The sequence below is a fragment of the Mauremys reevesii genome, linkage group 1 (genome assembly GCF_016161935.1).
Source record: "Mauremys reevesii isolate NIE-2019 linkage group 1, ASM1616193v1, whole genome shotgun sequence".
NCBI classification, from domain to species: Eukaryota; Metazoa; Chordata; order Testudines; family Geoemydidae; genus Mauremys; species Mauremys reevesii.
The window spans coordinates 214,923,799-214,951,184 of NC_052623.1; the positions used below are offsets into that span (position 1 = coordinate 214,923,799).

General features: G+C 50.3%; 1 protein-coding gene across 1 annotated transcript; it reads right to left on the reverse strand.

Annotated features, from left to right (window-relative positions):
• Nucleotides 1–5,150: 5,150 nt before the first annotated feature.
• On the reverse strand, nucleotides 5,151–25,657 carry LOC120368581 (PILR alpha associated neural protein). The gene is made up of 8 exons (XM_039480806.1): nucleotides 25,612–25,657; nucleotides 21,189–21,299; nucleotides 20,360–20,480; nucleotides 9,687–9,755; nucleotides 8,890–9,455; nucleotides 8,621–8,702; nucleotides 8,076–8,303; nucleotides 5,151–6,969 (listed from the first exon to the last, which is right to left on the reverse strand). Exons 1-8 carry the CDS (start codon nucleotides 25,655–25,657, stop codon nucleotides 6,948–6,950), a joined length of 1,245 nt encoding a protein of 414 aa, XP_039336740.1. The 3' UTR covers nucleotides 5,151–6,947.
• Nucleotides 25,658–27,386: the final 1,729 nt, after the last annotated feature.

Genomic DNA, 27,386 nt, shown 5'->3' on the forward strand with positions numbered 1-27,386 from the left:
CCCGTGTTTACAATTTATTTACATGATAGGATGTTCCTTTGACCTCTGAATTATCAGAATACAGGACCAGATTGGAAATGGAACGATGGTACCTACTCAAGTTCTATTATTTGAGATACTACAAAGGCTTGTTTCAGGGCTCATGTTCACTGCAAAATTTACCACCCTGAGTTATAGATTCATAGACTTAAGGTCAGAAGGGACCATTATGGTCATCTAGTCTGACCTCCTGCACAATGCAGTCCACAGAATCTCACACACCCACTCTTGTAACAAACCCCTAACCTATGTCTGAGTAACTGAAGTCCTCAAATCATGGTTTAAAGACCTCAAGGTGCAGAGAATCCTCCAGCAAGTGACCTGTGCCCCATGCTGCAGAGGAAGGGGGAAAACTCCCAGGGCCTCCGCCAATCTGCCCTGGAGGAAAATTCCTTCCCAACCCCAAATATGGCGATCAGCTAAACCCTGAGCATGTGGGCAAGACTCACCAGCCAGCACCCAGGAAAGAATTCTCTGTAGTAACTCAGATCCCAACCCATCTAAATCCCATCACAGGCCATTGGGCATATTTACCACTAATAGTCAAAGATCAATTAATTGCCAAAATTAGGCTATTCCCATCATACCATCCCCTGCATAAACTTATCAAGCTTAGTCTTGAAGCCAGATATGTCTTGTGTATTGCCCCTAGCTTGACTATTCCTCAAGGTTTCATCACATGACATAGTCTTTAATTCTTGGAGACTCCAGGACACTTCTGGAGGATTGGCAACCCTAAACTTGACTCCAGTCTGCACACAAAAACTCAAGTGTGGTGGTGCTGCACACAAAAACTCAAGTTGGCTGGCCAGGTGTATTTAGGCTAAAGCTTGCGTGAGCCCAGCTTTGTCAGCTGCTAACATACCAGTGCTGCAATGTGGATGCAGGCATGTGTCACTAGTTTTCCAGTGCATTCTTCCACAGTGAAAGAATTCATCGTGTGACTCTGCTTATTACATGACTGTTAATGAACATGGGATGTGCTTCAGATGTTTATACTGCAATCACGGACTATAACATAACTATCATAGGTACCGAAGGAGTGAAGCCATGACAGTGTTGACTTACCCTTTAGTGCCAACCATGAGTGATTGCAGTGCCAGTATGGACACAGTAGTGAAGTATTATTTCACAGGCTGGCAGTTGTTGCTTGAGCTCGGCTAACCTGAGAGAAGTAATGTGCGTCCAGACATTCAAGTGAACGCTGCAGTGAAGCCATAACCTCAGGCTTTCTGCAGACTTAGTTACACGGTGAAGCTTTTCTTTGCAACTTAGGGCTAGAGTCAGTCCAAATGAAGTGTCCCAGTTTGGGGGAGTTTTAGAAGCACCCATATCCCACGCTGAAGTCAGTGGGAGCTGAAACTGCTCATCTCTGAAAACCAGGCCCCATGTTGAGCACCCCAGATCAGTGGCCACTTCTGGAAAATGTTTGTATCGTTGTTGTAAATTGAAGTTCAGATTGTGAGACATAAAAAGCACCCAGCAGAGAAAGTACTGGCTGCCTGAGCTACCACGAGCCAACCCATCCTGACCTGTGTGTGCCCTGGGGAACTTTAAATCTAAGGAAGACACTATATACACCTCTACCCCAATATAATGCGGCCTGATAGAACATGAATTTGGATATAACACGGTAAAGCAGCGCTCCCAGGGGAGGGGGGACTGCGCACTCTGGTAGATCAAAGCAAGTTTGATATAACACAGTTTCACCTATAACGTGGTAAGATTTTTTTTTGCTCCCAAGGACAGCATTATATCGGGGCAGAGGTGTACCATCCTAACACACTCTGTGCATGTTTAGCTTCTTATCAATTTAGTGAAGGTTTGGGGGTTGGATTTTTGGGTGTGCTTTTTACGTGCAATGTTCAGAATTATTTCTTCCCTTTTTTCCTCCACGTTTAAGATGTTTCCTCTTCTAGTTACTAGTTGGAAGAAGAAAGGGAGTGGGAGAGGAGGTGGAGTAGGAAGTGAGGTGTGGGGAAACAGGAGTTCAGATGGGGTATGGCAAGGACTCATGAGGGAACAGCCATAAGCCAGTGAATGAGGCAGGGTGTCGAAAGGGCATCTGTTTTGTGGTGAACAGGCCCTAATGGCGCAGAGGAATATTTCACTGAGTCCCTGCAGGTTAGCTCCAGCTGAGAGGACAACAGGGGAAAAATCAGCTGATGCCCAAGAAGGCAGAGCTGGAGCAGTGATGGTGGTAGCTGGGGTTTTTATAAGCCATCCTTAAATACAGTTGAGCTTGGGAGGCTTTTTCAGGAGAGAGAATCTAGAACATCTTCAATGGAAGCCCCTCAGGCATCCCCAGCTCCTAGCTCTTAATATGTGTTTGATTAGAGGGGAAGGGATTTCACAGAGAGGCTGAAGAGTCATGGAGTGAGTAAACTTCTGCTCCTAAACCAGCATACAGAACTGCAGGGCAGGAGTGGGGTCTGAAGCTAACATTCCATCTCAAGCAGTAGAGGACTCGGGACAGGACACAAGTCCCCCAGTTACTGTCTCCAGTGGGTAGAACCTTGGGAAAGTAACTAAGGGGGCCTGAATCCTATCTCCAGTGTGTTAAGGCCATGGGACAGTAACTGGGGGATCCAGGTTCCCATCTCCAGCAGGTGGAGGCCCCTGAATGGCCCAGTGGAAAGGGGTCCTGGGACAGTAACTGGAGGTGTGGGGGAGTCCATCCCCAGTGGGAAGGGGACCCAGGACAGCAATGGGGGGCTGTGTCCCACCCCCCCAGGGCAGGACAGTAACTGGGGTGGGGGCTGCATCCCATCCCCAGCGGGAATGGGCCCCGGGACAGTAACTGGGGGTGGGGGCTGCATCCCATCTCCAGCGGGAAGGGACCCCAGGACAGTAACTGGTGGGCCTGGGTCTATCTCCAATGGGTAGAGGCCCTAGGACAGTAGCCAGGGAAAATAACCATCTAAATCTGCCACAACATGTTGCTGTGGTTTGCAGCCTTTCTCTTCCTCCACATGCTTCTGCCACCCCTCCAGTGATCACTGCCAGAGTTAATAAAGTGGGGGAGTACAAGGATACAAGGATGCTTAATTACAGAGCAGCCCTGGAAACCAGCAACAGCAGCAGCGTGGCCAGGAGGGGAGGTAGCAAGGCCGTAAATAGAAATCGCGGAGGCAGCTGAGGGGAACGGAGCAAGCGAGTTTTCTGCTCCCAGCATATCTCCATCTTCCTCCCTTTCTTTCAATTTTTCTGTCTCTCCTCTTACTGTCATTCTGCTTCAATCAGAAATCATCATGCAATGAAAAGTCCATGAACATTGCTGGGAAATTGCATGTAACAGGCAAAACAACAACCCTGGGACTGAACATGGAGCCTGCATCCCGTGGCAGAGAGAGGGCACTTTGCATGGAAGGCAGGAGATCCCACAAGAGCAGGGAGCAATACATGTGTGTTAGAGGAGAGGGCTGAAGCCCAGGATTGAATGGGGTTGAATTCTGCCTCCTCTATGGCCCAGGACAGAGGATTGTATGTGTGATGCCCCCATCCCAGTCTCCCTGGGGTGATGGCCCTCTTGGGCTCCCTGCCGTGACACCAAGACACAGCTGCAGCAGTTTTGTTTTCAGTATTTTGTAAAGGTTTATTTAAAAATGTTGAAACTTACATCCCACAAGAACTGAATATTTCACCACAAGGAGAAGATAATCCTACAAAAATATATATCACAGCACACAGGGGTGGGGGAGGGGGAGAGCAAGTCAAGGGGGAAGGCACAAAGGGAAGAACAGAGAGAAATGGGTGGGGGAAGAAACAGAACAAGACGGAGCAGGAGAGAGCGAACAAGAAAAGAAGGGGGAGACTGCAACAGCAGGAGGGAAGAGATGCGTGGGATGGGAGCGTGAAGTGAGAGTAGGAGGAGGGGAAAAGATAGGTAAGAAAAACAGCAGGCCAAGGAAGTGGGGACTGGCAGGCAGTGAAAGAAGCTGGCCTGTTGCTCTCTCTCTGACCCCGCCTGCCTGAGGCAGGGCTGAGGCTGCAAAGAAACATTGACTGATGTGTGCTAGGGGATCTGGAGCATAGGCCAGGGTCCACTCAGGATTTCCTACTGCCGGACTCAACTCATCTGTGGGGAAGGGGGAAACTGCTAGATCCGGAGAGAGAGAAGGCCTGGTTCTCCCAGCCTTGTATTGTCATTTACACCTGTGCCAACTGGGCATGAGCAAGTGCACAATTGGATGTGGGAGTGGTTCAGCCTCAGTGTACACAGCTGAAGATGGTTACTTCAGAAGGCTCCAGGCAGGGAACAATCAGGCTCAGTGAGGTTATTTACCAAATGCAAGAAGTTTTAGTAACATGTTTTTTGATTGTTCAGTTAAAGTTCTAAAATGCAGCAGAGAAAGTTTGTTCAGGACAGTTAATTTGATTGTATAGCACATCCTGTATGTTTCAGGTGAGAGAGTGAATGATACTAACAGTTAAACTAAATATTTAGTTAAAAAAATTGGACTAAGAAAACATTTTACATGTGCAATATATTTGAGGTAATGTTGCTACAGGAGACTTCTCTTCCGCATTTACTGATTTTTTGTGCCAACTTAACATTGTAGTCACAAAGTTTTTGCATTTCCTAGGTTTGTTTCTTTTCTTTTAAATAAAGGAAATCAATATACTGAGAGCTTGCAGAGCTCACAAACAGAAGTGAGTAAAAAACAGATTTTTTTCAGTTTGGGAGGCCAAACCAGAAAAAATATTCAGTTTGAGTCAGACTGAAACCAATTAAAAAAAAAAAAGTCGAACTGAAAATCTGGAAAAAAAAGTCATTTTGCATAGACCAAACTGCTGTAGTTGACTCAAAATGATATACTTGTGGGGAGGGTAAGGCATTTCATTTTTATTTGGCCATTTTCAGAATGTTTTCACCCTTCTCAAATTGGCCAAATTTGAAAATGAAAAGCCATTTTGAAAAGTCAAAACAAAACATTTCAAAATGGTTAAACTTTTTCTTTTTTTAGTCAAAATTATTAATTTAATTCAAACTGGATTTGCAAATCATTTTCATGCTCCAAAAATGCATTTTTGGTGAAATTACAATTTGCCAAAAACATTTCACTCAAGTTACTAACATACCTCTTGCCAGCAGAGCTTGTAAATTCCCTAAAACAATCAGCATGCACTGAATTAGCAGTATGTGCCACAAACATTTTTTATGTCATTTCTTGCTGCAAATGGGAAGGCATAACAGTCATCCCTAGCTCATCAGGTAAATGGATTGAAGATCTGATAACCTAAATTTAAGCCTCATCTATACTAGAAAAGTATCAGAGAGGTAGCCGTGTTAGTCTGGATCTGTAAAAGCAGCGGAGAGTCCTGTGGCACCTTATAGACTAACACGTATTGGAGCATGAGCTTTCGTGGCTAGCTCACTGTAAAATCCTAGTGGGGACAAGGCACAGGCACTATTTACTGCAAGACAGGTAGATGAGGTCAATGTTTTACCCCCAACCAATAGTTGACCTCAACTAGCTCCATCATGACAGAGACTCCAGAGCTTTGTCTCCACTAGGATTGTACAAACACACCTTTTCTGGCAGTGATGACATAGCTATTGTGTCCTAGGTATTCGGCCTCATCCTAATTGCCTGTGAATATCCCACCTCTGTCTGTCCTTCTCTCCATCTCTCAGAAGTGCTGTCTGACGGGCTGGGGGCAGTCCAGGAATAACTGAATGGTATATAGCACCCTCAAAATATTCCCATATGTGGCCTCTGAACTGCTCCCTTTTGCAACATGGACAGGGTGGGTCCCTTCTTTGCCAGTCCTGTGGCATCAGTCCCTCACTGCCTCCACTGCCTTTTCCTCACCCCATTTGGGATGCTTGGGTCCTGATAGAAGGCTCAGCTGAAACCATCATCAGACCTTTGTTAAATCCAAACCACTTCCCCACCCAACACCTAGCCAAGGCCTCAGTTCCCAGCCGTCCATCTCCACGTGCCATGCTTCAACTGATTTTGCAGTAGCCCTATAAAAGACTTGCACAGGATTGTATGCAGGGCAGTTACCCTGCTCAGGCTTGTTTTTCATACTTCCTGAACTACAAAATGGCCAGAGGATTTTGCCTCAAGTTTTCTGAAAACATCACCTTGGAGTGGAGACCAAATCTTGGTGAGGTGGGGTCGAAAAGATCTGAGTGCCTGGAAGCAGGGCGAGCATGGAAACTATTCTGCAGCCTTTCCCAGTGAGAGAGAGAAGATGATAATGACCGGGTGATAGAGGAAGAGACAGAGAGAGAAGGAGGAACATTGGGAGAAAGAGAAAACAAAAAGACAGAACTGACAGAGGGAGAGGCAAGGTTCCCCCAGGGAATGGGGGGAAGGTGCTGAGTGAGGTCTTCCCAACACCCACCACTAGCTGCTGCCAGCACCTGGATCCCTCAGGAGAGGTCAAGGCCTTAGCAGAAGACACCCCCCCACTCCATTGGAATCCCTGCCTAAGGCTGGGAATTCTGCAACCACGGAGCTCCAGCTAGTTGAAAGACACTTCAAAGCACACAACACAGGAAGGAACAGAGGGGTTGGGACTGGGGGTAGGACCTTGCCTCTCCACCTCCCCTACCCCCATGTTAGGCATGCACTGGTGGGTTATCCTCAGAGATCAAAGTGCGTGTGTATATGTTGGGGGAGGGTCAGGAGGTTTAGATTTCACACCAACAACTGCTCTTGTGCCCCCCGCTTCTTTGTCACCCCATCTTGTGGGTTACCCCCATGCTTCCTCTCCCCTGCGGCATGGGACCAGTGAGGCCCAGTCTGTCCATTTCCCGAGTACATCCTGGGATGGTTAAGTAAATGATGGTGGTGGAAAGTTGTGACACAAGCAAATCATTCCTGGTGTAGCAGAGGCAACAGAACACTCCCTGGATGTGACAAGAGGGGTTGTGGAAGCCAGCTCTGCCGCTCTCACAGATTTACCAGTGGGATCCTGGGGGGAAAAAGGGAGTGAAATAAAAGAATCAGAGATGGAAGATGCCTCCTCAGGTCCCCCTCTCCCAGGGGTGAAAGTAAGTCCAGTGACTTACTGGTATGCTGGGGCCAGCTTTGGCCCCTGGAAGGGGCGGGGCCTAGGGTGAAAGGGGCGTGGCTGAGGGAGTCAGAGCCAGCCCCAGCCCACCCTGTAAGGTAAGTGCCCCCCCACCGGAGTAGCAGCAGCCCAGGGGGCTATTTAAAGGGCCCAGGGCTCCCCTGCTTCTACCGCCCGGCCCTTTAAATAGCTGAGGAACCCTGGGGAAGTGGCAGGGCTTCCATGGCTATTTAAAGGACCAGTGCGGCAGAGACAGCTGGAGCCCCAGGCCCTTTAAATAGCCCCTGGAGCCCCACGCTACCCCTGGGCTCCGGGAGCTATTTAAAGGGCCCGGGGCACCCCTGCTTCTACCGCCCCAGCCCTTTAAATAGCCACCACAGCCCTGGAGTAGTGGCGATGGGGCTCTGGCAGCTATTTAAAGGGCCAGGGCAGTAGAAGCAGCCAGAGCCCCAGACTTTTTAAATAGCCCCCAGAGCCCCGCAGCCCTACCCCAGGGCTCCAGCAGTGGGGCTCCGGTGGCAATTTAAAGGGCCTGGGGTGCTAGCCCCTGTTGGGAGCCCCAGGCCCTTTAAATTGCCCCCTGGGGAAGCCAGGCCGTCCTGGTACGGCAAACTGGCTCTTGCCGGTACACCTTTCCAGGGCGTACCGGCTTACTTTCACCTCTGCCCTCTTCTTTCCTGGCTAGGACTGTTTCCTATCCCCACCTTCTCCCCAAGGCTCCTAGTTCCTAGCATCTCAAGCGACAGAGCTCCAGGCCCTCTCCTTAGAGAGAGGACAACCCGGGCTCACAGACCCCTGAGCACTGGACAGCTCCTTTACCCAGATTCGCTCTTTTCCCCACTTGGTTCCCCCACTAAACAATCTCCCTTTGCCCTGGGCTTCAAAGACATTCATCAGAGAATTGCACTCTCTCTCCCTCTGTCTCTTGTTGTTCCAGCGTTCTTTTCATCCTCCCTCTCTTCCCCTGTCTCTACCCCCATCTCACTCTCCTCCTTTCTGTCACTCACCGGTTGAGCTGGAAGGTCCTGCTTTTCCCCTGGCCCCCCAGTTTCTCTACACCCTCCTGGACCTGCCTGGGCTCCTCTGTCTCAGGTGTCGGGACCAGTGTGTCTCCGTAGGGTCCCAGGATGCTGACTGTGGTGGGCGACAGGTCTGTGAGTGGCTGCTGACTCTCCTGCTGCTGCACCCCACTCCGCTGGCCAGAGTGACGACGACGCTTCTGACTACGGTCCCAGCTGCAGTGAGAGAGGGTCACTGAGACGGGGGGAGGCCTCGTCCCCTAAGGTACCCAGAACCTTGAGAACGGTGGAGTCTGTGCCCCTAAGCCCCTGATACACCCAGAACCCTGAGAACAGTGGGGTCCATGTCCAAACCTTCCTCATGCACACAGCCCCTGAGCACAGTGAGATCCTTGTCCCTAAAGCCCCTCCCCCCAAGTCCAAGCAGTGTCTCTGGCCCTGTGAGCCCCCAGAACTAGTGGATTCCACTCACTCCCAGAGCAGTCTTGCAGATGCCCAAGCGGACGACATCCACACCCGTAAACCTCACTCACCAGAACTTGAATATTATCCCAGTGGCAACTAGGACAATAATGATGGAGATTGTGATAGTAACATACAGCTGAGGATCCACACCTGAGAGAGACAGAGAGAGTGTGTGAGAGCCACATCTGGCATCCAGCCAAAGGCACTGCAGGGGAAGGGGCAAGAGGACTTGGTGTGTGGAGCCCTCCCCACCCCCACTCCCTCAAGTGCACTCCTGGCCTTTCCCAGCAGGAGGTGCCATAAGGAGCAGGGTGAAAGAGATGTGGAGCAGATTTACCTTCCCCCCGGGGCCCAAACAAGAAGGGCCTCAGCGTGGCGGGGGTCTCCCGCAGGTTGAGCCCTGCATTGTGCAGCAGTGAGTGGGAGTTGGGTTGTGCTGTCGCCATCCCATGTGGTGAAACAAAGGTGTAACCCAGAGGTGGGAAGCCTGGATTGGCTGAGTTGGGGTCACCTCCATCCTCATCTGACACTGTGGGGCCCCATACAATGGCCCAGGGGTACTGGGATGAAGGCAGCCCCTCCTCAAACCCAGAGGGGGTGGCAGGCCGGGCCCCTGGGGCCTGGCGCCTCAGCCGCATCACATGACGCAGCTCCCCGTCCCGTGGCATCAGAGATCGCTGGCGCAGTGTGATGAAGCGAGAGTCTCTCTCTGATGGTGAGATCTTGTCCCAAATGCAAACAGGCCTGGCAGCTGAGGGGCTGCGACGGGCACAGAGTGGCCGAGGAGCAAGGGGACTCCGGGAACGAAGTGACCAGACACCATGTGAAGAGACTGCTAAGGCCACAAGCAGGACGGTCCAGAGCTGCAGGGAGTGGAGGCAGGAAACCAGTGGGAGCATTACACTGTGGAGAGAGAGAGAGATCAGAAGAGCACCTCCTGCTGGGAGATGTCAGGACTGGAGTTGCTGAGAGCTCCCACCACAGCCAGCATTCCTACCCCCCTTCCTACGGTGGTTCTTGCAAGGAAAGGCTGTGACGGAAATATCTGGGAGCTCCCCACTTAGCCAGTGCTCCTTTCCCATTCTGTGTTGTGCCTTCTACATTATTAGTTAACTTTGGAAGTTGTGAACTTACCAGGTACCTGACTCCATAGCAGAGGCAACAGTTTCTTCACTCAGCAACCACCTCGTCTCATATTCTTCACTAAAAGACAAAAAAAAGGAGATTCAGTGCACATCATAGAATCATAGCAGATTAGGGTTGGAAGAGACCTCAGGAGGTCATCTAGTCCAACCCCCTGCTCGAAGCAGGACCAAGACCAACTAAATCATCCCAGCCAAGGCTTTGTCAAGCCTGACCTTAAAAACCTCTAAGGAAGGAGATTCCACCACCTCCCTAGGTAACCCATTCCAGTGCTTCACCACCCTCCTAGTGAAATAGTGTTTCCTAATATCCAACCTAGACCTCCCCTACTGCAACTTGAGACCATTGCTGCTTGTTCTGTCATCGGCCACCACTGAGAACAACCAAACTCCATCCTCTTCGGAACCTCCCTTCAGGTAGTTGAAGGCTGCTATCAAATCCCCCTCACTCTTCTCTTCCACAGACTAAATAAGCTCATCTCCACCACTCCTGGTGTCCCTCAGGACTGATGTGCAGCCTTCAATCATCCCTGGCTATTATGGCCTGGGCCCGGGCCCCAACAAACAGCTCTGCTGAGGCTCCTCAGTCCACACAGCCCACAGGCACCCATCTTGAAAATACACACAAAAGCTGCAGACTCACATAGGCACACCCTCCTTCCCCCACATGCGCACACACTGCACAAAAATACACACAAGGGCATATGCACACACTTAGTCACACAAACACTCATGCATGTGCACACACACACCACACAGTTTCCCCAGGGACTGCTGGGTCTGAAGGTCAAGAGCGGAATTCAGTATCTTTGTTTGCTTGTCACTAGAACAAGTTGGAATCTTCATTCCTATGTTTGTTTATAGTGTGGAGTGAGTAATGCATTTATTAAACAAAAGAGACTCTTCCATTGTGTGTCAGAGAAAGAAAGAGAAAATGGGAAAAAACAACAGTGATAAAGAAAATTATGAAAGTGAGAGTGAATCATCTACAAAAGTCCAGACCTGCTAAAGAATTTAAGAGCAAAAGTGTGCCCATCAAATATTTAGTGTTTACATTCCCATTGGCCAACATGAAATTAGCTTTTCCATACACTCTGTTCCAGGTCTCTTCTCTTTCTCTGTCTCTCTCTCTCTCTCTCTCACACACACACACACACTCCTTTCTGCCGCTCTTTCCCACATTCACTATTAAAATATTGTTACCTAGCATAGATAATAGTAAACTACGGGCTGACTTTGTTGATTGGATTTATAGTCTGGCCATGCCCATTCTCCCTACATTCTAGCCTGGCACTAGGAGGCATGGTGTTGCTACCCTTCATGCTCTTGAGATGCTCCATCTCTCAGGCCCCTCCCTCTAAGCAGTGCCCAGTGGAGTCCCAGACTTTTTTCTGAGATGGGGGGGTGAGGAGGTGCCTGACACTGAGAGTCCGTTATAAAGCAAAACCTTTACACAGAAAATCAATATGAATACTCTGCGAATTTCTTTGTGGTAGCTACATAATAGTAACTCCAGGGTCAATGGGTGTGTGTGTGTGTTAGGGTAACCAGACAGCAAGCGTGAAAAATCGGGACGGGGGTGGGGGGTAATAGGAGCCTATATAAGAAAAAGACCCAAAAATCAGGACTGTCACTATAAAATCGGGACATCTGGTCACCCTAGTTGTGTGTGTGTGAGAGAGAGAGAGAGAGAGAGACTGACCCATTGATAGCTCCCTGATGCTCTGTCTTGGTACCCTCTGGAGGGGTGGAAAACAGCCTGTGTGTGCATATGACTGGGTGAAGCTCATGAATGACTGAGCATGGAGAATGTCCTGCCAGGGCTGACTCGAGGTTCAATCTGTTGCCCAAGCTCCACAGAGCCCTTCGGAGGTTTTTGCCATCTCCTGTTTAGTCTCCCCCAGGCATATCATTAATTAAAAGCAACCTCCCCCCCCCTTTTAAATGAAAGTCCCTTCCTATTGGTAGGTAACAAGTGTCACACAAGCTGTGGGGCAAGGGAGATGCCCTCCCTGATGTGTTAAGTGGAGATATTTTTAGGTCGCTTCTGCTAAATATTTAAACCAGGTTCACAGAGGAAAAAAAATCTCATCCATCTGCTAATGCAACCTCTCCCCCTCCTACACGTGACAGGATCACCCTGTGAAGAGAACCTGGGGTTACCCTCAGGGCCGGCTCCAGGCACCAGCCCAGCAAGCAGGCGGGCCCCTCACTCCCTCTCAGAGCAAAGGACCAGCCGCTGAATTGCCCCCGAAGACTGAAGCGACGGCAGACCTGATCACAGCTTTTTTTTTTTTTTTTGCTGCTTGGGGCAGCAAAAACCCTGGAGCCAGCCCTGGTTCCCCTGGATATGAAAATGGGGGAGATCAGTAGCCATTCTTGCCACTGCATCTCATTGATGCAGGGGTTATATTACTCCCAAGCTGTGATGGATAGAGGGGATTTAGTACTCGCATGGAAGGAGTTTAAATGCAGCTCAGCCCAAAGACGGGGTGAGATTCCTGCAGAGCCCAAAGGATTCCTATCAGGACCCAGGTTATCTGGATTATTATCACATTGCCCTAGAAGATTAAACATGCTTGAGAGACTAGCAGCAAACCCTGATGCTAGTGCCCCAGGGTATGAACCCCTTTGTATTTTGGGAATAAAGTGTGAAACCCAGTGCTAATGTCCTGCGGTGTGGATCCCACCAGGCTCAGGAGGTTGGGGTGTGAATCCTAGCAATAGTCCTCTGAGGTGCAGCTTACCACCTGCCCAGACTGCACTAGACATTAGGGCCCCAGAATATGGATCCTGCTGTGTTTAGGGGCTGGGAATGTGAATTCCAGAAGTAGTGCTCTGTGGTGCAGATCTTTCTGCGCTCAATGGCTGGGAGTAGGAATCCCACTGCTATTGTCCTGGGGGTGGGAATCTCTGTGCTAGTGAACTGAAGCGTCATTCCACCTATACTTGGGAGGGGATGTTGGGAGTGGAATCCCAGCACGAGTGAGTTTAGGTGCAGGTGGCATGAATGCCAGTGCTAATGCCCTCTAATGCAGATCCTGCTGTGCTTAGGGGCTGTGAGTTTGAATTTGTGTGTTAGTGCCTCAGGCTGTGTTAAAGAGCTGGGAATGCAAATCCTGGTGCTTGCACCCTGTAGCACAGTACCTGTGTGCATGAAAGTGTGAATTCCAGCCCTAATGTCCTGGGGGTGTGGATGCCACTGCCTCTGGCAGCAGGAAATGTGACTCCCAGGCTGGTACCCTCAGGTGCAGATCTTCCTGTGCTCATGAGCTGGGAGTCTGAATCCTGCTTTACCCAGGGGATGGAAGCAGGAGTTCTGGTGCCCTTGGGTGGGGATCAGTGATTTCCCTACACCCCCCTCCCCTGAATTTCCCCAACACCCCCCCCCCAGTTTTATGAGCTAGTTACATACCAATTTAGTGACTGTTTGGAAATCTGAATTTAAACTGAAACTTTAATACACACTTTAAAAGCTTATACAGTGTATGATAAAATGTGTATCTGAAAAAGTATAATAGAATTGAAAAGTATGAACATAGACTAGCTTCCTTGCTTCCTTATACAGCTGTTGTTTTTTATGATGTCAGTGCATTCATTTCGGTGATGTTGGCCAACCTAATAATTTCAAATGATGATTTGTAAGCAAAGTCTAAATGAGTTCTCCCTGACAGCTAGTGATGAGCTGGGGCTGTGGGGAAAGGCTTCAGGGCCAGATTATATTTACATTCACACCTAATCTACCTAGGTATCCAGCAAACAGAGCTGTGTTGTCCAAGTGATAGATTTTGGCTGGGGTTGGGTTACAAACCACTTGAATGTGGGGGGAAGGGGAGATGAAATGTTGTTCTTATTGTATGAGTAAAGGGCAGCAGAACTGTACTTAGCCTGTAATGATTTGAAGGCATCAAGAGAGAGGGTGGGGACCTGTCCCTCTCCACTGTTTAAAGACAGAGCTGATTAGGCTCCATAGATAGTCTTTTGTTCTGTTAAAGGACCACTGCAGCTGAAATCACTGACAATCAGGTCTAAGTGCTTAGTCCTGTTGTGGGGACAGTGTTCCTGTGGGTACAGTGTTTTTGTGTAAGAGACAGCCCAGACACTAGCAGTGAGTTTCCCCTACTGACAGCTCAGCTGAAATCACTGAGAGCTGGTGGAACCTCAAGAGACCAACTCGCAGAGGTCACAGTGGCAGGTGGCAGCAGAAGGTGACTGCGCAGGGCCATTGGCAACAGAGCGGTGGCGTGAACAGTGGCACAACAGCTGTGGCAGAGTGAACAGTGAGCAGCTGGAGGAACAAGCAAGGTGCCTTCTTGTCCCCCACCTGGAAGGTGTACTCACGTGAAAGCACCTCTGAACTCTGAGTCTACTCTCCACTGACCAAGGACAACACCGGTGAGTGGAGTGCGGTGGAGGGAAAAGTGAGGGGCACGTTAAATAAAAATTTGCTTGTTGGACTATATTTTAGTCACTTTGCTCCAGAATGCTAGATTTGTGACTGGGAATGGAAACTTATATAAATATGTTTCCTACTAGGCCAAGATTTTTAAAATGCAGTATTTGCCAAGGTTGTTATCTCACATTGTTGCTATCTTGAGAGGTCATTATGTGGGGAGTTTCTGTACTAAAGATTTTTATTATTATAATTAATTTTTACATAAGAATGGTCATACTGGGTCAGACCAATGGTCCATATAGCCCAGTACCCTGTCTTACAACAGTGGTCAAGGCCAGGTGCTTCAGAGGGAATGAACAGAACAAGTAATCATCAAGTGACCATCCCCTGTTGCCCATTCCCAGCTTCTGGCAAACAGGCTAGGGACACTCAGAGCATGGTGTTGCATCCCTCCCCATCCTGGCTAATAGCCACTGATGGACCTATTCTCCTGGAATTTATCTAGTTGTTTTTTTTAATCCTGTTATAGTTTTGGTCTTCACACCATCCCCTGGCAAAGAGTTCCCTGGATTGACTTTATATTGTGTGAAGAAATACTTCCTTTTGTTTTTTTTAAAACCTGCTGCCTATTAATTTTATTGGGTGACTGCTAGTTCTTGTGCTATGTGAAGGATTAAATAACATTTCCTTATTCACTTTCTTCACACCAGTCAAGATTTTATAGACCTCTATCATATCCCCCTTAGTCATCTCTTTTCTAAGCTGAAAATTCCCAGTCATTTTAATCTCTCCTCCTGTTTCATACCCCTGATCATTTTAGTTGCCCATCTCTGTACCTTTTCCAATTCCAATATATATTTTTTAGGATGGGTGACCAGATCTGCACACACTATTCAAGGTGTGCACGTACCATAGATTTATATAGAGGCAATATGATATTTTCTGTCTTATTATCTATCCCTTTCTAATGATTCCCAACATTCTGTTTGCTTTTGTGACTGCTGCTGCACATGGAGTGGATGTTTTCAGAGAACTATCCACAATGACTCCAAGATCTCTTTCTTGAGTGTTAACAGCTAATTCAGATGCCATCATTTTGTATATATAGTTGAGATTGTTTTCCAATGTGCATTACTTTGCATTTATCAACATTGAATTTCATTTGCCTTTTTGTTGCCCGGTCACCCAGTTTTGTGAGATCCCTTTGTAACTCTTTGCAGTCTGCCTAGGACTTAATTATCTTGAATAGTTTTGTATCATCTGCAAATTTTGCCACTTCACTGTCTACCCATTTTTCCAGATGAATATGTTGAACAGTACTGGTCCCAGTACCGACCCCTCAAGGATACCACTATTTATCTCTCTCCATTCTGAAAACTGATAATTTATTCCTACTCTTTGTTTCCGATCTTTTAAAAAGTTACTGATCCATGAGAAGACTTCCCTCTTATCCCATGATGGCTTACTTTTCAAAGTCAATTTAAATTACATTTTTTTAAATTTATATATTTTTAGAAATCTAGACCTGTTATGTGTTTTGGTGTAACTTGCATTATTCTTATGTTAAATTTGCATCATCCTAACAAAACATTTACTTTATTCATCTCTCTTTGGTCCTGACACCCTCCCTGTAAATTCGAATACCCCCCCTAATTTCAATTCCTGGGGAAACCACTGGTGGGGATCCCACTCTGATGCTGGCAGACCAGGTTCTAGTTCATGCCCTGGTCCCCTTGTCTCACCTGAAGACTGACAAACACACCACTGGAATCAGTCTGGCTCACCTGTGTGTTAGTATTGTTAAAATACTACTATTAGAATTATAAGGATGTTTAGTCTCTATTGAATGCTTGTGAGTTGTTGCATTCATTAATCTCACAACATCTGTATCCCATATTTAGGCCCCTACCAAATTCACAGTCCATTTTGGTCAATTTCACAGTCATAGGATTTTAAAAATCATAAATTCCATGATTTCAGCTATTTAAATCTGAAATTTCAAGGTGGTGTAATTGTAGGCATCTTGACCCCAAAAAGGATTTGGGGGGGGAGGGGTTGCATGGTTATTTGGGGTGAGGGTTGCGGTACTGTTGCCCTTACTTCTGTGCTGCTGGCAGTGCTGCCTTCAGAGCTGGGAAGCTGGAGAGTAGCGGCTGCTGGCTGGGAGCCCAGCTCTGAAAGCAGAGCTGCTGCCAGCAGCAGCACAGAAGGAAGGATGGCATGGTATGGTATTACCACCCTGACTTCTGTGCTGCTGCTGGCGGGGTGCTGTCTTCTGAGCTGGGTGCCTGGCCACCAGCTGCCACTCTCCGGTCACCCAGCTCTCAAGGCAGCACAGAAGTCAGGGTGGCAATACCATGAGCCCCCCCTTTGGGTCAGGACCCCCAATTTGAGAAACGCTGGTCTCCCCTGTGAAATCTGTTTAGTATAGGGTAAAAGCAAACAAAAGACCAGATTTCATGGGGGCAGACCAGATTTCACGGTCTATGATGCATTTTTTATGGCCGTGAATTTGGTAGGGCCCTACCCATATTGTAAGGCAATATTTGAGCAGTTGTATTGTGAACCTCTGAGCTGTGTAAATCCCCAGCCAGGAGAGAGACATCAATTAGTGTAAGCTGCTGATCTTCAACAGAAGAGTGTTACAGCCTTCCCAAAAGGAAAGGTCCATCGATACCAGATGGACTATTATGGGATGTTGAGACTGTAATTTCCCTGTGTACCATCAACAAAAGGATAAAAAACGTTTACTGTTCTGCCCTTCTCCCTGTGAAGAAGAGTCATGCAAGTGGACTCCTTCTATCAGCTAAATTTGCAACTCAGAGCATATGTCAGTAGGGGAATAAAAACCCCAAACAAAAGGAACTTGGGATCTCTATGCAGCTTGGACTCACGGGGGGGGGGGGGTGTTTCTAAGCATAAGCAAGAGATCCCCAGCTGCTTAGCCTGGGTTAGCTCTAATAGACATATAGAGTTTGCTTATTACAGAAGCTTCTATTACCTGATGAAACGTAAGACTGTAACTCATTTGTGTATCTATGTTTACTTACTTTATCCTTGTAAATAACTCTTTAATTTCCCTTTCCTATTTAATAAATCTGTATAGTTTACTGTAAGATTGGCTCCAAGTGCTCTCTTTGGTGGGAGATCTAATGTGCAACTGACCTGGGGTAAGTGACTAGTCCTTTGGGACTGAGAGTAGCTTGAATACTGCTGTGATTCTTGGTGTAAGAGACCATCTATCTCAGAGGTAGGCTCACTTGGGTGGCAAGACAGATCAGTGTACCCAAGGGGACTGTCTGTGACTCCCTGATACGGCTGTTAAAGTGCCTGAGGAGTTTCCACTTGACACTCAGTTACTGAAATCTAAGTGTAGAACTCACAACTGAATTGGTGTTTGCGCCCAGGTTCTTAACACTCTGCCCTGAGGTTGGTACCATGCTCTTGAGTCACTGCAGGCAGCGTTACACGCACTATGCACTCAGACTTAGACTGTGAATACTGGGGCTAATGTACTAACTAGGAACAGATCTCATTGTGCTTAGAGGCTGGGAACATGAATCCCAGAGCCTGTTACTCTGGGTTGTGTAGCCAGCTGCATTCACTCACTGGTTCTGGTTTCCTGTGGCAGAGATCCCACAGTTCTTGGAAACCGGGAGTGTAAATTTTGGTGCTTGTGCCACAAAGCATGGATCCCACTGTGCCAAGGAACTGGCAATATGCCTCTCAGCACTAATGCCCTGGGCAGTCTACTGCACTCATGGGTTGGAAGCGTGCATTCCTGTGTTAGTAGGCTGAACCTGACATGATGCTCCTCTTGGATGCTGTGTATATGACTCCCACTGCTAGTGTCCTGAAGTGCAGATCTTGTTGCATGCAGTTGGAACTCAGAAACTCATTATGGACAACTGTTTATCATGCCAATGCCTCTCATGGATGGGAGCCAAGAACGCTCAATTCTCCCTGCTCTCCTATTCAATATAAAACTGTAGAGAGAACTAGGGAGACGGCAAGGGCTGAGGTGCCAGCAATAAGCAGATAATAGCCAACTCTGCATCAGCTGTTATCTGCACAGTCCAACTGCTGGAAGTTGAAGTGAGACAAATTTAAATAAGGTGCAAATTTTTAACAATAAGGATCCCACAATAGACCAATTTACGTAGGACTGTGGTGAAATGTCTTTAAATGGATATATTTCTAAAAGATATGCTGTAGCTCATCCAGAAGCTATGGGCTTGATGCAGGAAATAAAATTGGTGGAATTCTATGGTCTATGCTATACAGGAGGTCAGGTGAGATGATCACAATGGTCCCTTGTGGCCTTGGAAACTATAAATCTCACAGCTTTCTTGATGTCTTGCAGTGAACAACATCTGAATGATGAGCAACTGGCTAAAGCTGAATAACAAACAAGACAGGTCATGCCAGTGGGAAGAAGGTAGCCAGGGATGATCTAAAGATTGCACCTAATTCTATCTGACTTGGCTCTGGCCATAGTGATCTGTATATTTGTAACATCTAAATAAGACTGTTGCAATACTCTATATAGGAATGAAGAGCGTTACCTTCAGAGAGCTTCGGCTAATTCAGAATGCATCAGCCTGTTTGTTCAGCAACACATTTTGCTGGAATGCATCACCCTGGTTCTCTGCACCCCACGCAGGGTCCCCATTGAACACAGAGCCCAATTCAGGTTCTCCATCCTGATATTCAAAGCCCTCCATGGGACTGACCCCAGTGACATGAGCACTCCATCACCTCTCCCTCTGCAATTATGGCTTCACATGACAAATACTTTCCACTGAAATAGTGGAATTGTCAAAGGGGGTGGGGGGGAGAAGGCTCATGATTATGAGGAACAGAACATTCATAGGAGCTGGGCCAAGACTATGGACCTCACTACCAGATAAAATAACATTCCCTATTAACTCCACCTCATTGAGAGCTAAAGGCAAACTCCCTCTTTGCCCAGCCTGACCCACTCCAAATTCCTCCTCTTTATAATAATTTAAAAAAACAAACCAAAACTGAGCATGACCCACCCACCCATTAGCAATGAAGAGAGTGATATCATGGCGTCACTGAGAAGTGTTCAGATACTGTGGTGGCAGCCATCAGTATAAGAACCTCGATAGACTGGGGTCTGGGACTGTGAATCCCAGTGGTAGTGTCTAGCAGCAGACTCCACTGAGCCTGGGCATTGGCGGTGTGAATCTTAGGGCTAATGTGCCAGAGTGCCAATCCCACCATACTTAATCAGTAGAAGTGCAAATCCTGGTGCTAGTGGCTCAAGGTACGATTTGCTCTGGTTTTTAGGGCAGGAAGTGTGAATCCCAGTGTTAGAGAACTGGGACAGGAGGCATTTGCCCTAAGGTGTGGATTCTGCTGCACTTGGGTGGGGTTAGGAGGCTGGGAGTGTGAATTACAAATGCTAGTGCCCTGGGGAGCTAGGGGGATGTTGAAATCATGGTACTAATGCACTTGGGCTATTCCACTGTCATTGTGCATGGGGCTGGGAACTTTTGGATCCCTCATCCTGTGGGATGTAGCTGTGTTTGGAGGCTGAGAATTTGAATCCAGGGTGATGAGTGTCTGTGGATGCTGTGCTGGCTGAGATTGTGAATCCTGTGCTAGTACCCCACCGTGTTGATCCCATGGTGCTGAGGTGCTGGGAGTGTTAACCCAATGTTAATGCACTGGGATAAGGATCCTGAAGTGTTCAGTGACTGGCAATGGGAATTCCAATGCAAGTGTCCTAGGGCATAGATCCCAGTGTGCCCACTGTCTGGGGGAACGATTGGGGGGGTGTGCCTTTCGGGGATGGCTTTCCCTGTGCTTGGGGCCAGAGGTGTGAAGGCAGTGCTTGTGCGCTGGGCGTAGATCTGCATTTGGGAGCCCCGAGTGTGAGCCCCTATGGTAGCGCTCTGCGGGTGCGGATCCCGGGCACCCAGGGGCTGGGTTGTGATGACCCCCCCCACCCCATGTGTAACAAGTATGTTGATTCTCTGCCTCTCCAATTTCCCTCCCAGTCCCCTATGTCCAAATCCTCTGCTCTCCGGTCTCCCCTGCACGCTCCCTCCAGCACAACAGGTCTCCGGGCGTGCGCTGGGGCCGCAGGGCTGGGGGTGCTGGGCAGGGCGAGAGGCCCCCGCCCCGGAGCCAGGTGAGGGGTTCTCGGGGAAACCAGCGACCCGGGGGGAGGGGAGGAAGGATGCTCTCCAGCCCCGCCCATCCAGCCGCATCCCCGCGGCGCCCGGGAACAAACTCACCTTGCGGGCGGACGCCCGAGGGCCAGCCGGCGCGAAGGGGCCCGGCGCTGGGGGGGGCCGGCTGGGTCGGCTGCGGCCGGTGCCTCGCATGGCCGGGCGGCTCGGCGGGGCTGAGCCCGGGCTGCGGGAGAGCAGAGACCGTCTGGAAATAAACAGCTGCCGAGGGCTGGGCCAGCCCCGTCCTGCCTCTGTCTCTCCTCGCCGGCCGCCGTTAACCCCCTGGCTGCCGGCCCGCCGCGGCTCGCTGTGCAGGCGGGGTTGGGGGGCGGGAGAACCGAGGCTGGGGCCCCGCGGGCAGCTCAGAGCGACTGGAGCCCGGGAGCCTCGGTCCTGCCTCTGCCCGCCGCCGCCCAGCCCCTTTCCCGCCCCCCGGTGCCCCCGCCCAGCCCCTGAGCGCCCCCCTTTCCCGCCCCCCCGGTGCCCCCGCCCAGCCCCTGAGCTCCCCTTTCCCGCCCCCCGGTGCCCCCGCCCAGCCCCTGAGCGCCCCCCTTTCCCGCCCCCCCGGTGCCCCCGCCCAGCCCCTGAGCTCCCCCCTTTCCCGCCCCCCGGTGCCCCCGCCCAGCCCCTGAGCGCCCCCCTTTCCCGCCCCCGGTGCCCCCGCCCAGCCCCTGAGCACCCCCTTTCCCGCCCCCGGTGCCCCCGCCCAGCCCCTGAGCACCCCTATCCCGCCCCCGGTGCCCCCGCCCAGCCCCTGAGCACCCCTATCCCGCCCCCGGTGCCCCCATCCAGCCCCTCCTCCGGGGCCAGCGACCACTGCCCCCAACCCCGTCGCTGAGCCGCCCCTGACCCCGCGCATCCCAGCCACCCCGCCCTCTGGCCCCCAACAGACCTGCCCCCCCGCTGCCGAGCCCTCCTGCTCCCTGCAGCACGACCCGACCCCTCCCCGGGCTCAGTCTGTCTGTCTCTTTCCCCCGCTCATCTTGCTGCTTATTGTCAGGATCTTAACGGGAAGCGATTACGTTGCTATGGAGAGAGATGTCTCCAAGGGACCCGTCACTTGTGGCTTGAGCGCTAGCCAGTGAAGTCAGACGCCAGAAAGGTCTGTCCTTGGGGGGAGGGATGCAGAACCCCCCGACCCACTCCTTGGAAAGCCCCTCTCCACAATTTTCCCGCTGGCCTCACTTCTTCGCAGCATCTCTGCCCCCTCGAGCCCTCTCCCCCATAAACCTTCCCAAATCTCCTCCCCCTTCCCAATCCTGTAACCACACCTCTGTAATCTCCTCTCTCCCCAAAGACCCCCCAACACCCACCCAGAATATCCCACCTCCAGGACATTCCCCTCCTCTGGAATCTTCTGATCCTTGCCTCATGCAGAAATTACCCAGGGATTACCCTCCCAAGAGTCACCCCTGGAACCCTCCCCCTTCCCCAATATCTCCTCTAAAATCCTGGACCCCTCCTCTCTGCAGCAGCCCTTCTTTGGAGACCCTCCACCCAACACTTTCAGCATAGTGCCCTACCAGAACAGGACTGCCACTCTCCCATACCCTCTTCCTCTATCAGATGCCCACTTCAGATCTCTTCTGATGCCACTGGGATCTTCCTCTCTCTAATATCCTCACTGGACTCCCCTTGCCCCAAACTTCAGATCTTCAGAATCTATTTGTCATCCTCTACATCAAACTTGGGCAACAGTTGTTATCCTTCTGAAGTAGTGAACTGAATTGTTTGCGTGTCTGGGGGTGTTTATGCATGGCAGGGTGTGTGGGTGACAGATATACTGTGTGTCAGAGTGTGTGTTTGGGGGAGCGCATCAGTGTCCACGCTCTGTGTGTCAATGTGTATGTGTGTCTGAGTGTGTATTTGGATGTGTTGCTCTGTGTATTTGGGGATGTCTGTGGAAATGTTTATGTTTCAGTGTATGAAAATGTGTTTGTGTGTGCCAATTTAGTAGTACTTTAAATATTTTGTTGGCATGACAAGCTATACAAGTGTTGCCAAAATGTATCGAGACAGGTGTCCATCAGAGGAGAGTATGATTTGCCTAGGAAAGGGCTTCACCCTTATTTGGTGTTTGATTCCCTATGTCCATTTGTTATTTGGATCAATTCCTGGCTGTTTCTGTATGGGAAAAGCTGTGCTTGGGAGAAGCATCTGTGCTTGTTTTCGGTAAATCTTGTGTTTGAGGCTAAAGGGGTCAGGTGTGTGTGTCCGAGGGGTTGGGTATCAACAGGCAAATATTCGCTTCTCCACAAACTACTAAACACAAAACATAGTCTAAATCCAGAGGGGAGCAACTGTGCAACCAACAGTTGACAGAGGAGAGACTAAAACAGAAAGACATTTTCCATTCCAGACTCTGAAATATGAGGGAGCAAGAAAGCCATTTCCTCAAATTCTCATCTCCTAAGGGATGAGGAAAGACTCTTCCTGACTTTGGGAGACAGACAGAAAAGGTAGGGACAGCATCACACTATATAGCAACCTGCCATTGCATTTGGAATGGACATTGACGACAAGCAGACACACAGGATCAAACCTCAAGAACTGTGTGAAGCCTGGAACAGACTATACTCACCTTTGACAGACTGTGTCTATTACACTTTGTCAACACTTCTATAGATTGTCATGCCAATAAAGCATAGTCAGTTGTTTGAGGGTGTCAGTATGTTTATTTCATGTATGTATATGTGGTCGGTGTGTGCTTTAACATGCTTGTTTAGGAGAGACAGTGTGTGTTTCTTGTGTCTGGAGAATCAGTGAGTGTGTGTTAGCATGCATGTGTGGTTGATGGTAAGATCTTGTGTGTTTGGAGGGATGTCAGTGTGTATGTTGTGGTGGGGAGGTCAGGATTTGTGTTTGCATTGGGAGAATTTTAATGTGTGTATATCTGGAGAGAGATCTACATATGTGAACCTTGGAGCCCCTTACCTCTCCTCCCTCCCCATGGTTTTATGTGGGGGGTGTCATAGACTATCAGGGTTGGATGGGACCTTAGGAGATCATCTAGTCCAACCCCCTGCTCAAAACAGGACAAATCCCCAGACATTTTTTTTAACCCCAGTTCCCTAAATGGCCCCCTCAAGGATTGAGCTCACAACCCTGAGTTTAGCAGGCTACAGCTCAAACCACTAGGCTGCTCTCCCATTCTCCAGCCTTTTTACCTCTAGCCCTCCTGGGACTTGTGCAAATGATTTGTACAACCCTCACTCTGCTAATCCTCACCATGCTTGCTTTATGCAGCCAGGGACACCGCACTGTGGGTGGGGGACATGGCACCACCACTTCTCCCAAAATCGGACATCTTAACCCTATGCATGTTAGCCAGGAGAAGACTGCATGCTTTCTCCCTCTCTCCCACTTCTACCTTCCCCTTTCCTGACCTAGGAGTTAACTGGGGGTATGAGGCTCCAGAAGGGGCTCCAGAAGGGGCTAAACCAGCCACTCAGGCTCCTGCTGACCTTTTCAAATTCTGGTGAATGCATTTATTATAATTGGGAAGCACAAAGGAGAGGAGAAAATTCAATCAGGAAAAAGGTCAGTTAAAGGGCGAAGATCCAAATGATGCAAAGACTGAAAATCCCCCCAAGAGCAAAAACACAGGAGGAAGGAGCCAGAGAAATGGGGGATACAGAGCAAGCCCTGCCCTCTGCCATGCCTGGGGTGAAGATAATGCAAGAGTGTCAAGAAAAGGAGAGGGACACACAGATGAGGGGGGTAGGCAGAAAGGACAGGAGGGTGCTAGGCTGATATGTGGGTGAGATTGGGCTGAAGGGGGTTATGGTGAATTTAGGGGATGGGCATTGGGGAGTTAATGTCTGGCTAAGGGACTTTTTATTTTAAGGGGGAAGGATGGGCAGGTCACAGGGAGGTTAGGGCAGTCCTGGGTTTGCAATGGTGCCATGGAGCCGGGCCCATAAAATTAAATAAATTTTTAAACTAATGGAGATAGGTATATCTCCTAGAACTGGAAGGGACCCCAAAGGGTCATCTAGTCCAGCCCTCTGCCTTCACTAGCAGGACCAAGTACTGATTTTGCCCCAGATCCCTAAGTGACCCCCTCAAGGGCTAAGCTCACAACCCAGGGTTTAGCAGGCCAATGCTCAAACCACTGAGCTATCCCTCCCCCTCATGCTCAGAAGAGACCCCAGCCTGCTCCACTTGCGCTCCGAGACCCCGCCAGACCACTGGCTTCCCACCCCCCAGGGCCGGCTCTAGACCGCACTGGGGGCGGCATGCCACCGGGAGGGCGGCAGGCGGCTCCGGTGGACCTCCCACAGACATGCCTGTGGAGGGTCCGTTGGTCCCATGGCTTCGGTGGAGCATCCGCAGGCGTGCCTGCGGGAGGTCCACCGGAGCCGCGGGACCAGCGGACCCTCCGCAGCCACGTCTGCAGGAGGTCCACCGGAGCCGCGGGACTGACGACCACCAGAGCGCCCCCTGCGGCGTGCCGCCCTGCTTGGGGCGGAGCAATTGCTAGAGCCGCCCCTGCCACCCCCAACCACCACTTGCTCCTCTCGGCCTGCCCACCGCCCGGCCGAGAGCTCCTATCTGACCTCTGGCCCCCACCCAGCATCTCTGCCCCCTGGCCGGACCCCAGTGCACCTCCAGCTCCAAGCAGTCTCTGCTTCCCATCATTTATGGGACCCCGCCCGTCTCCCCAGAGCTGAGCTGCCTGGGACTGGTGCAGATGCCTGGGGACAGTATGGGGGGCTTGGCTGGGCCCCTCCAGGCAAGTGGGTCCTGAGGGAGTCTGGTTGGGGCAGGCACTCTGGCTTGGCTGATTGTGCCACTCCAGAGGGGCCGGAGTGATTCCCCACCCCGGGACTAGCCCTGGCTGCGCTGCCGGCTCAGCCAGGCAGACACAGTTATCTCCCAGCAGGGCCAGTGAGTGCGGCCAGGAGGCAGGGCGTGGGGGAGTGGGTCTCTGGGGAGTCTGGGGGGGTGGGTGGACTGTGAGGGGGCAGGGATGATCTGTGTGTTGGGGCACTAGGGAGTGGGGGTTCTGTGTGGGGTTCTGGGCAGTTGTGGTGGGGCTGTGGGCAGGGGGGTGCTGGGCAGGGGCGGTGTTGTGTAGGGTGCTGTGCATTTTGTGGAGGAGGTCTGGGGAGGCACTGGACATAGCGGGTCCAGGGGGGCTCTGGCCATAGGAAGTTGGGGGGTTCCAGTGTTGGGCATGGGGGCTGTGTGGCGTGGGGGTGTGTGTGGCATGGCATGGGCCCGCCCCCACAGGGAAGGGGCATGCTGGCAGCACAGGGTTGGGTGGGCCACTGTGCATCTGGCAACTGCTGGTTTGTAAATAGTGCCCTCACACTGCGCTGGGCAGAGCGCGGAGGTCTCTGCCATGCCATGCTCCATTGCCCCTGGCTGGCCCCTCGGTCTGGGGACTGATCTCCCTGTGCCATGCACCATTGTCTCCATGGGGGCCCACAAAAGGTTAATCTGGCCCTGGTTTAGGGGATTGCTTTGGGTGAGGGGGTTGCAGTGTGATTAAGGTGAGAAGGTTATAGTGACAACAGAGTAAGGGATTAGGGTGAGATTGGTGAAGGGGCTTGTTACTGTGAAGTTTGGATGAAGGGGTTGGGATGAGGTATTAAGTCTTAGGGTTTAGAGAAGGTGGATAGAGTGACATTATGCACAGAGTATTACTTGGAAGGGGTTAAACTTAGGGTAGTGTAAAGGTTAAAGGATCAGAGTGAGCTTAAGGTATTGATTAGGGTGATAGTGGTACTGTGAGGTCAGGCTCATGCCCTATCTGTTATGGCAATGATATATCCTAACCCCCCCCCCCCACCCCCAAAACAAACAAACAAACAAAAAAAACCTAGCAGTGATATAGACACATTGCTAGCTGGAGATGGTAAAAATGTTAATGATGCAGAAAATGCAGAAGTGTTAATAAATCCTTCTATTCTGTATTTGGAAAGGAGCAGGATGATGTACTCATATCACTTGAGGAACCGATTAACTGCTTTCCAGTCCATTAATAACTAAGGAGGATGTTAATCAGCCTCTACCAGGGATAAACATTTTTAAATTAGCACCTAGATAACTTGCACCCAAGAGTCCTAAAAGAGTTGGCTGAGGAGATCTCTGGCCTGCTGATGTTAATGTTTGATAACTCTTGGAATACTGGCAAAATTTCATATGACTGGAAGAGTGCTAATGTTGTGCCAGTACTCAAAAAGGGCAAGCAGGATGACCTGAATAACCATAGGCTAGTTAACCTGACATCAATCCTGGATAAAATAATAGAAAAGCTGGTACAGGATTCAATTGATAAAGAATGAAAGGATAGGAATATAATGAATGCCAGTCAACATAGTTTATGAAGAATAGGTCTTATCCAACTAACCTGATTTCAGTGTTTGATAAGATTATAGGTTTGGATGATAAAAGTAACTGTGTAGATGTAATAGACTTGGAGTTTTGTATGCTGTTTGACTTAGTATTTCATGACATTCTGGTTAAAAAATTGGCACTATACAGTATCAAAACGTCATAGATTCCAAGGCCAGAAGGGATGACTGTGATCATCTAGTCCAGGGGTGGGCAAACTTTTTGGCCCAAGGGCCACATCTGGGTGGGGAAATTGCATGCAGGGCCGTGAATGTAGGGCTGGGGCAGGGGGTTGGGGTGCAGGAGGGAGTGCAGGGTGTAGGAGGGGATGTGGTGAGCAGGAAGGGGCTCAGGGCAAGGGGTTGGGGCAGAGGAGGGGTGAGGGGTGTATGAGGGGGCTCAGGAAAGGGCGTTGGGATGCAGAAGGGGGTGCACAGTGCTGGAGGGGGCTCAGGGCAGAGGGTTGGGGTGCAGGAGGGGTGTCGGGTGCAGCAGGAGGCTCAGAGCAGGGGGTTGGAGTACAGGGAGAGGTGCTGGTGTGGGAGGGGGCTCAGGGCAGCGGGTTGGGGTGCAGGGAGGGATGTGGGGTGTGGCAGGGGGCTCAGGGCAGTGGGTTGGGGTGCAAGGAGGGGTGTAAGGTGCAGCAGGGGGCTTGGGGCAGGGGGTTGGGGTGCAGGCAGGGTTGCAGGGTGCAGGCAGGGGTCAGCAGGGGGCTCAGGGCAGGGAGTTGGGGTGCTGGGTGCAGGAG

Bases quoted from the DNA above. Each gene is read 5' to 3' on its own strand.
- LOC120368581 (XM_039480806.1), bottom strand. From the start codon at position 25,657: ATGGAGCATGGCATGGCAGAGACCTCCGCGCTCTGCCCAGCGCAGT. The intron at 8,304-8,620 runs GTGAGTGAGGTT...CTCTCACTGCAG, and splicing joins GGGATAATATTCAAGTTCTG to CTGGGACCGTAGTCAGAAGC. The intron at 6,970-8,075 runs GTGAGTGACAGA...TTTTCCCCCCAG, and splicing joins AGGACCTTCCAGCTCAACCG to GATCCCACTGGTAAATCTGT.